The 10,659-nt window shown below is 41.5% G+C and overlaps 1 protein-coding gene across 1 annotated transcript in view; it reads left to right on the top strand.

The window, feature by feature from the left end:
- ELO3 (radical SAM domain-containing protein / GCN5-related N-acetyltransferase (GNAT) family protein) overlaps positions 1-10,659 on the top strand; it is a 94,164-nt gene that overhangs the window by 59,561 nt on the left and 23,944 nt on the right. The window contains exons 6-7 of the mRNA XM_087679354.1: positions 5,034-5,253; positions 5,365-5,469. Of these exons, the coding sequence (XP_087535480.1) occupies positions 5,034-5,253; positions 5,365-5,469 (325 nt within the window). The remainder of the gene's footprint in view (positions 1-5,033; positions 5,254-5,364; positions 5,470-10,659) is intronic.

The following is a 10,659-nucleotide window of genomic DNA, read 5'->3' as shown; positions in this document are numbered from 1 at the left end:
AGAATTTGGATCTCTCTTATTTCAGGGTGTTCGGGTGTGATGCCCATGTTCACATCTTGAAGAAAAAGAGAGATAAGTTTGAGCCGACTTCCAAGAGGCAGGTGTTTGTGGGATATAACTTGCAGTCCTAAGGATACACACCTCATGATTCCACTTCTCAGGAGATGTACACAAGTCGAGATGCTCGGTTCGTGGAGTTTCTAGTTGTAGAGGGGGAATGTGGAGCATTCGGTCCTTGGCGATTCAGGTGATAGTTGGGCACTTGCTCTAGTGCCCTTAGAGCCTTTGTGTATTGAGATTCCACTTTCAGTGGAGGAGGAGATTACTTTACCACTAGATTCACCCGTTGGGTCGATTTTGGTGGATATTCCAGAGACGTTGGTAGGTGGAGAGTGGCAGGGGGAGTATCGGCCTCCTTCTCGTTGGGCTCAAGATACACTTTGTGATTTAGGGGTTGAGGGAGTCCCTGAGAAGTGGTAGCCATAGGATGGTCTACGACGGTCTTGGAGGAACCAAGCACATACCACCGAGCTTGTTTGTACTAATTATTGTGCCCAACTTTGTGAAGGAGGCTTTGCAACCATAGCATTGGAAGAAGACTACGGAGTAGGAGTTGGATGCTATTGAGCCGAATGGCACTCGGGATCTTGTGCCCAGGCCCATTCATAGGAAGGTGATTGGTGTAAAATGGGTCTTCAAGACCAAATATCACAATGATGGTTTTCTGAATAAGCGCAAGGCGCAACTCGTTGCAAAGGCCTTCGCACAACGGTCGGGGGTGGATTTCCCAATCCTCTAAGGAAAGTTGGAACTTGGGGTGTTGATGTTCCTCTTCTGATCCCCAGCTGTATGTCCACACCTTAGCTGGAGGGCACACATTGTTTATGCTTTATGTGGACGATCTTATATTCACAAGTGACCATGCCCAGAAGGTCAAGGAGACGGAGGAGGCACTACGCAAGGTGTTCGAGATGACGGATAAAGGCCTTACTTATTTCTTTTTAGGCCATGAGATTTACTATACTCCGAGGGGGATTTTCATCTTCCAATAGGGGTATGTGTAGCTTTTGGCCATGTTTGAGATGGTGGGACGTAAGGCCATTTCTACTCCTATGGATCTGAATGGGAAGTTTACGGATCATGTAGATTCATTGGCGACAGATGCTTCCTACTATCGGTAGCTGATTGGGTCCTTGATTTGGCTTCTTAATACTCCAGTTGATTTGTGCTTTCTTGTAGGTTTGTTGGCCGGGTTCTCGAGTGAACCCAGGATGGTACATTGGCAGGCTGTTATGAGGATTTTGCGGTTCTTGAGGGGGACCCTCGATTTTGGTATCCATTATCCAATAGGTGTTGGAGATTTGCCTTTGGTTTTTATAGGATGGATGAATTTATTTAGATCGCTGGAGATGTTGACCGATGGTGGTCAACGATAGGATATTTCTTTACTTTGAGTGCAGGTGTTATCTCATGGACTAGCAAGAAGAAGTCCACTGTTGCCCTTTCTTCCATAGAGGTGGAGTGTTGAGCAGTGCCTTCTACCGCATGTGAGTCAGTGTGGCTTTGGAGGTTGCTAGGAGAGCTTGATTGCCCTCAAATAGTTCTATGATACTTCATTGCAACAATGAGAGTTGCATTGCTTTGGCACGGAACCTTGTGTTTCATGGTAGATCGAAGCACATTGAGATTCAATATCATTTCATTTGAGAGAAGACTATTGATGTGGTTTGTTGCAAGACCGAGGATAATCTAGCAAATTTGCTTATGAAGATGCTTTCTTAGGTTGTTCTTCGACAACACTCAAGATCCCTAAGCCTTATGTTGCATCTAGGATATGAGACGAGGCATTAGAGATTATTCATCCCTTGAACTAGCATTTCTTATGATACAGTTGGTGCAATCAATTCTCTTAGAGGGACTTACGTATTTCTTGTTAGTAACATGGGTATTCTTTTCAGTAATCATTAGTGTTTGGGCAGGATCGGTGGGCAGCTCAGTGCCATATGGGCAGTGCATTTATTACAGCATTTATGGCGGCCAATTTTGTGGTGGTTTCAATCAAATTTGGCAGGTTGACCAAATTTGGCAGTAGTTGGCCAGATTTTATTGGTAGACCTGCATTATTTTATGCATTCTGTTTGTGCTATTTATAGCACCACTTCAGCTTGGCCTCATCACTTTTGCTTTTAGGTCTCGGTGATGAGAGAGAGTCGAGGAGATACACCGATAGCCCTTGTACATATGCCCTCTTCATTTTAGCATTCATTGTCTGCAGATTTTTGCATTTTTCTATCTCTTTTCTCTCTCTCCCTTTCTCTCGTGTTCATTGTCTTTTAGTCTTGTCCATATGCGTCCACATTCATTGCACTTTGGCATTGGCTGTCCTCTTGAATGTCCTTGAAATTTTTATAATTTCAGCTGTTAGAATTCAAGCTATAGGCCTTCAATTCTAAGCACGCATCTTGAGGTGGCTGTTAAATCCTAATTTCTACTATAAATTAGGGTTTGCAAGAGAGATTTTCCAATATCTCTACCTTTGATGACCCAAATGGTTAGATTCTAGTGAAATAACTTGAGAGATGGCTAAGGGATGAGAGAGAATGTTATAGAGAGAGAAATTTCAGAGTTTGGTTGTGAGAAAGACTAAAAAATTGTTGTTGCCTTGCTCAAACAGCCATGGAAGTTGTGACTACAACTTAGGACCACTAGAAAGGCTATCCCCTGCCCCCCAATATGTTGTTACTAGCACCAGGAGAATCTTGACTTGCTGTTACTTGCACCTAGAGGGCTTCCAAACTGCTATCACTGGCTGTAGGACTGGTCATTGGTGGCTAAAATCACATTAGTAGCATCTCCTTACTCTCTAATAGCCTCCTTCTCTCTCACAATGGTTGGAATAGACTTCCACTATCCCGAAAACGTTTTTCCCATTTGCATGGGCAAGTTTTGCCAAGTGGCAACCTTCTAAGTTAATAATTATTCCAATGTTCAAAAAAGCAATTTCACCACTCAAACCGGCCAGTAATTAAATTGGCTAGGCCAATTTGTTTTTCAAGTATCCTTGAATAGTTATTGAGCTTTAGATTGGCATTAATTAATTAATTAATGTCTAGTCTCTAATGTATTCACCAACATTGGTGGCCAATAAATTGATCTATGACTAAATCTGATATCGACTACCTCCTAGTATCTATCAGATATAACTTATTACAACCTTGGCCTTCGACATCAACTAATATTTTGGTGTCATAGATCCCACATTGTGAAATAATTAACTTACATCTCGCATGTGCAAGTCACATTTGCACATGTGATTAATTTTTACTCAAATGCTAAGGAGAAGAATAAAATTTCACATCCTTCTGACATTAGCCACTTATGTTAGTGGTGACAATAGGAATTGGGCATTAATTAGTTAATTAATGTTGGTTCAAGGGCTAACAATTGCTCAATAATACTTAGGTGAGAAATTGGGTTAGCCAATTTAATTGTTGGCTGGTCTTACTAAATTTTTGGACACAAATTAATAAGTAAATTAACTTTCAGAATTAATATTTTGGAGATTAATTTAAACATGATAGAAATTGTTGGAAAATGGATTAGGAAGGCTGCCACTTGGCAAAACTTGCCCATGCGAGTGAGAGGAGGCTTGGAAAGGGAGGAGAGAGTCATTGTGTGGTCTACCAATTGGTGGAGAGGCTGTGGGATCAGGTCGCCAGCTGATCACTAACATTTGCAGCCATTAGGACCAGCAGTGAAGGTAGGTGACAGTAGCCCAAAGCCCCACATGAGTGGGTGACAGTTGGAAAGAGGCGATTGCAGCCTTGAGACAGACTTTTGGCTGTAGGTGACAGCTCCAGGAGTTGTTCGAGTGGGGCAGCAGTAAAGATCAACCACCTTCTTGTGATGAAAATCTGAAATTTCTCTCTTCAGCATTCTCTCTCCTTCTCTAGCCAGCTCTCAACTTTCCTCAGTAAATCTCAGCAATTCCAGGCATTGGGGTTGGAGAATTTGAAGATTATTTGTTGTAAACCCTAATTCATAGCAAAAATTAGGGTTTTGACAGCCACCTTGGGAAGTGTGCTCAGATTCTTGGGCCTAGAACTTGAATTCCAGTAGCTAAAATTGGAGGATTTCAAAGAGATTCAAGAGGCCAGTTGGCAAACATTGAATTTGTGGTTGAATTTGTCTCTTGAGGAGTAGGGTGAAGGCCAATTACCCAACAAACCAAGGGGCGAATTGGTTGGATAGCTTGTTGGCTGTTTGAAAACTTTGGCAGCTCAAAACTTGAGCCTTCATACTCCTAACACGACTAGATCACTTTATCTTGCATGAATGACCTTTGGGACTAAGGTTCTAAATAATATGTGAGGGTGGGATCCCTAGTGCTATGACATTTACAACTACCCTTGCTTCTCGACGCCCCTTGGAGAGTAGGTTGTGCTAAAAAAATATATTTCAACATGGTGTTATGGTAGCGTAGATCTCAGTCCAGTATTTCCCGTTTCTCCTTCAAGCTCGTGTTTATTGGTGTGCATGTGTGTGCAGCATCTTTAACGGCATTGAGTATCTGGTTCCATAGCGTCTGGTGCAGGTTATTTTTCACAGCATGGGTTTAAAAGGTTTTCATCAGAAATCACTCTAGTGGGTTATTTGGACACCATGAGTGTTCTCTGTTTCCCTCTTTTTGCAGTCACACTTTTTATAAGCTTTGAAGTTGTGCTAAACATGAAGTATCGCTATATGGTTCAGTGGTTGCTGTCATAGGGCCCTTCATGCAACTGAAGTGTGAAAGTACACTCAAGAAGGGTTGAACGAAAGTAAGACTTATGTTGAAAAGGAGTGGGAGTTGTCTATTGTGAAGATTGCTGGCTGTTAGCAAAGTAGTTGTCAGTAACATTAATATCAAATAAAGTGCTTTTGCAAATTTTTGACTAATGTGTTTCAATGGCAACAGATGCCTAGTGTTGATGAAATCTCAAGTAAAAGTTCCTCATCTTTAGACAGCCTGATGTTCGAACTGTCTTTTGCAGATATAGAAATTATCCACCTGAACTGTTGGTTGATTTAATAGCAAGGGTACTGTCACTTGTTCCTCCATGGACTCGAGTATATCGTATTCAGAGAGACATTCCAATGCCTCTTGTGACTTCTGGAGTTGAGAAAGGAAATCTTAGGGAGTTAGCCCTTGCACGCATGGAGGATTTGGGCCTTAAATGTCGGGACGTGCGGACCCGTGAAGCTGGTATTCAGGTTTAAGTCCTTCAAAGATCAACTGAGGATTGAGTACCATTTGCATTTTGATATATCAACTTTGAAGTTGCATTTGCTTCTAAGTTGGAGATTCTATGCTCATGATTTTAGGATATTCATAACAAAATCAAGCCTGAAGAAGTGGAACTCTTAAGGCGAGACTACACTGCCAATGACGGCTGGGAAACATTTTTGTCTTATGAGGACACACAACAGGTTTGCTTCAATTCTTCAGTTGAGCAGAGTCCTCTTTGTGTTTTTGCTGTTAGTTTGGTCCTGTGAGTAGGATGGACCCTAATTGAATTCGTAAAGCGGAAGGGAATGCATTGAGTTGTGACATCTGCCATCTGGATATATTGCCTCTCATTAGAGACACCATGAAATTGAAACAGAGTGCATTAAATATAGACAGTTTATTATCATGTTAACAAAAATGCTGTGACATGGTACTGGAGTCTATGGAGACAGAATGAGTTTTAAATCTTATTTCTTGCATTCATCCTCTCTGAACCTTTCAAGGTTGGTCATAGGTGTGTATATTTACAGGACTAGCAAGGGTGTACGAGACCTAAGAAAAATTAGACCGTTTGATGAGATTGAAACAGTTTTGATATATTTGTAAACAAAAAGTTTCCATCACTGCTCCACTTGTTTGTTCTGTATTTAGTTTGATTCTGTGAACAGGATACTGCATACTTTAATCATGCCAGATATTTGTAAACAAAAAGTTTCCATCACTGCCCCACTTGTTTGTTCTGCATTTAGTTTGATTCTGTGAACAGGATACTGCATACTTTAATCATGACAGATACCTTGCAATTGATTAAAGTAAGTTTAGTCTCAAATTGTGCCTCCTGTATACAAAACTCATGTTATCTTTGGTTTGAAACCCATAAGAGAACTGTGATGAAGCATACTGCATCGAATAGATTGTCCAGTGCCAGTACCTACCACCAAAGATCATGCCATATGGTGTCAGAAGTTGATACAATGATGGAAGTGTGAAAATTGCTGTAATAGACTGCTGAACACAAGAGACAAAGGAAAGAGAAGGAGAAACACGGCAAAAGAAAAGAACATTGCACAAGGAACTCAGAAGCAAAGAGATACTTGGGAAATGGAATCCATATGCCAAGATATGAGACATTACAGAACCAATGTGAGTCACTAGCTGTTAAGGGACTAGCACGTGCTCCTCTCCCTCCACCAGAACCAGTTAGGTGATAAATGATCATAATGATGATGTGGAGGAGAAGCCTGAATAAATAGGCAAAAATGATGCCATAAATCATGTCAGGTCGGCGAGCATTTAGTGCTGGTTGGCCAGCTACAAATGCTAAAATGGCCAACATAAAATGCCTAAATAATCAAGATAATATCCTGGTGCCCTAGCCCATTGAATCACATGCATAGACTCAACCATGAATTGACATATCTGCTAACACCCTCTCTCACATCATGGGGGATTTAATACAATACAATATACAATGATAATGTCCCATCATAGCACATACAACAAGGACCACCAGAGTAGAATCATAGATACCCAAACAATGGGTGTGCAAGCCACCACCAAGGTGCCTCGGAGAGAACCTAATGTCGATGTAGATCGTATCAACACTTGAAAATAGAGAAGAATCATAGCAACTCGCAATATTTGTTAACAATCTCACAGTAGCATACAAGACCAACTTGTCAAAAATGCCTCTGAACATATGTGACCATGGATTCCCTGCCTTTGGCCAGACCGCCGAAGTGTTCCCGCATATGAGCTCAAGACTAGGAGCCAAGCCCACCCTTTGTCAAATAACCAGCTTATCATGAACCTGGACATCAATCCCAACTCTAGGATTTGAACGTGCTAAACTTCAGTCTATGCGTCAAGGAAACCCCTCTCTTGAACCTGTGCACTTGTATACCTGTATAGATAAGGTTCACCTACCCCCTCTCACCACCCTCTCACACTCCCTCTTTGGCATTGGAGAGTTGTGCAAGATGACCCCATCGCCTATGTTAGCAGCACGGAAGGGAGGCCCTTGGAGCCATCACTGGGGCCATATAGATAGAGCCTAAACTTGGACCTAGAGAAGAGGAAGACTCGTCGAGAGAGTTGTCACCCATCGTCACTGTCCGCGCTTGCTCTTGTTGTAAAGTTGCTAATGTCTTGCAGTCCTGTCGAAGGTGTCTCTTCTTGCGACAATAATAGCATTAAGACTTCTGCGTTTGCCGTATAGCACCCCTCTCTGAAACTGGAACATTTGAAGCACCAAGAGATAGCATCCTCACAAAAACTTGAAGCTGAACCCAGCAAGTCTCCAACATAATACTTGTAGATGAGTAAATAATAGTTGCATGTTAACAATAGAAGAAGATGCCGGAGGAGCCATCATGAGGGAGATATAGAGAAGATGAAGAAAGGGAAGGGATCTTTAGAGAGAAAAGTATGCCAAAAATATAGACTCACAAGGATTGCACAAGTTCCAAGCAGTAAAGAAAGTACATAGAGAAAAGATCAATAGTAAACAGAGTAGTGTGATGAAAACATGACAACAACTGGATGTACATGAACACTCTCTAAAGCTGAGTAGTGTACCACAAAGTGAGAAGACGGACCACAATAACCAAAACTAGCATGAAAATATTGTCGCCCAGCCTTGCATAGTAGCAAACAGCCAAAACGCAGGTGTTGATTAGTAAAACACAGGCAATAGACTCCAAAACACAGATTTGGAAGGGTCAGTAATAGGTCCCTAGCCCTGAAACAACCATAGAAATATGTAAATGCAAATGACAAACTGTAAAATGCTGAGAAAATAGCAGCAGAACAAGCCGAAAATAATCAGAAGTGTCAAAAGATGACGTACCAACGAGACAATAGGGTTTGGGGGGAGGAACACATAGTGAACTTGGCAAACATGGAGAAGAGAAGAGAAGAGAAGAGAGAAGAAACTCTGATGAATGGAATGATGAAGATCTGAATCATGGAGTGAATGTGATACAAGGGAACAAGGGTGCCATAACACAAGGAAGATGATGAAGACAGTCACGAATCACGAACCGCAATGTCCTCCTGAAGGGGTGTGAGGGTAGTGGAGAGGCTGGAGAGAAGAGGCGACGGACTGAATGAATAAGCCGTGAGGAATGAATGAGAGAGTGGCCTGCACAGTGAGTCTAGGGTGGCACCCCTTTTTGGGGTTGCAAACCGTAAATGTAAACCCTAAACGCAAAACACAAAACGCAGAAACACAAAAATGCAAACTATGGGTGAAGGGTTTCTCAACAAGAAGATGGTTGCTCAGGCTGAAAATCAGTCGTAGCAGTCAAAAACAGGTCCAATCAACAGTAGAAAAGCCAAACTTAGGCTTGAAATAGTGTAAAACAGTAGTAGGAACAATGATCTTGAAATCTGCTACCTTGTCAAAAGTGGATGTAGTGATGGAAGCATGAAAATTGCTGTAATAGATTGTTGAACACAAGAGACAAAGGAAAGAGAAGGAGAAAAACTGCAAAAGAAAAGAACACTGTACAAGGAGCTCAGAAGTAAAGAGATACTCGAGAGATGGAATCCATATACCGAGATATGAGACAATACAGAATCAATGTGAGTCAGTGGCTGTGAAGGCACTGACACTTGCTTCTCTCCCTCCACCAAATGCAGTCAAGTGATGAATGATCATAATGATGAATGTGGAGGAGAAGCCTGAATAAATAGGCAAAAATAATTTCATAAATCATGTTAGGTTGACCAACATTTAATGTTGGTCGACAAGCAATAAATGCTAAAATGACCATCATAAAATGCCAAGAAAAATGCCTAAATAATCAAGATAACATCGTGGTGCCCTAGCCCACTGAATTATATGCACAGACTCAGCCATGAACTGACATATCTGCTAACATATGGCTCTTCTAATATGTACGATTGTCTTTGGATATTTTACCAGAACATTTTAAGAGCGGGTTCCCCTTAGATTTAGCACTTTGATAGTTTCTTGAAAAGCTAAGAATGAATATTTTATCGATATAACTAGAAGAAAAGGCAGTGAAAAGAACTTAACGTCTAAATTCTATTGTTGCTTGCCTATGCACTTGGAGTTTTCACTCTGTGGTGCATGTATGTGTATTGGACTGCAAAGTTCTCACCGAGCTTCACTAATTGACATCCTTATGCAAAAGAGGACTAATGACTAAGGAATGAATTCATTGGAAGTTCTTAAAAAGACTTGGCATCCATGCTACATTGAGGCCTTGTATATGAGGTTCTTCGTATAGTATACACATTGGAGTATCTTGAGGATGGAGAGGGTATCGCACACATCTCTTACACTTTGGAGCATGTATCATTGGTCCTTGGTCTACTTCTCAAGGAAGCTCGTGCATTGGCAAAGGCACTTCAATACTATATTTGTTGGCACACACTAATGCTGGATGGGACAGGTGAAATGGGATGTATATACATTTAGGCATCCCAAGGGTGTGAGCTGGTTGTCCCCTTTGACTATGTTCATTGATTAACTTGATAAACACTCTTCCTGTTGTACTTGTGCTTCTACTAACTATACGAATTCATCACCTAATCTTAAACATGAGACGGTATCAAATCCCTATTGAATCTACAAACATATAGTACAATGTGAACTTCCATAGGCTTGTGGAACCCTTGACCATTGGATAGAAACCTTGCTTAGTAGTGTCAGAAGTGGTGCAGCAATGGAAGCATAAACAACATGTTGAAATAAACTGCTGAAACACGACAAAAAAAAAAAACACAAATACAGATGAGAACTCAGATGTATGCCCGGGAAACGGAATCCATATCGAACATGAGACAGTAGCATACAACAGTGAGTCACTGGCTGTGTGGGCACCTTGGCACCGGCTCCTCTCTCCTCAGAAGAATCCACAAATGATGGCTGAAGTACAGAAGAGGAGTAGGAGCCCGGCAATATATAGGCATAAAATGGGGGAAGCATTAAATACAATCGGCCAACATTTAATGCTGGTCGGCCAACATTAAATGCTCCCTAGCCCTAAAAAAGGGCACAAAAAAATGCCAGTAAAAATACTACAAAAATGATGTAGCCTCTGCAGCATAGACTCACCTTGAGCTAACTAATCTGCTAACCCCCTCTCTCAGATCAGGGGTAATCTGATACAATACAATAGTACAATGATGGGGTATCATAAACTATACAACATAGAACCACCAGAAGAACCATGGATATCCAAGCAGTGAGTGGCTAGCCCACCACCAAGATGCCTTGGAGAGTATCTGACGTCGATGTCGATCATAACAACACCACCTAAAAATAGAGAAGAATCATAGCAGCTCTTTGTGTTATGTCACCTATGTCACTCAGGACATACAAGACCAATGTGCCAAACATGTCTATGAACATGTGACCA

This window comes from Lygodium microphyllum, chromosome 6 (genome assembly GCF_053477565.2).
Source record: "Lygodium microphyllum isolate KBCC chromosome 6, Lygodium_microphyllum_v1.1.10, whole genome shotgun sequence".
In the NCBI taxonomy this organism is placed as follows: Eukaryota; Viridiplantae; Streptophyta; class Polypodiopsida; order Schizaeales; family Lygodiaceae; genus Lygodium; species Lygodium microphyllum.
Note: the sequence above shows the minus strand (reverse complement) of the source record. Positions and strands in the feature narration are given on the sequence as shown.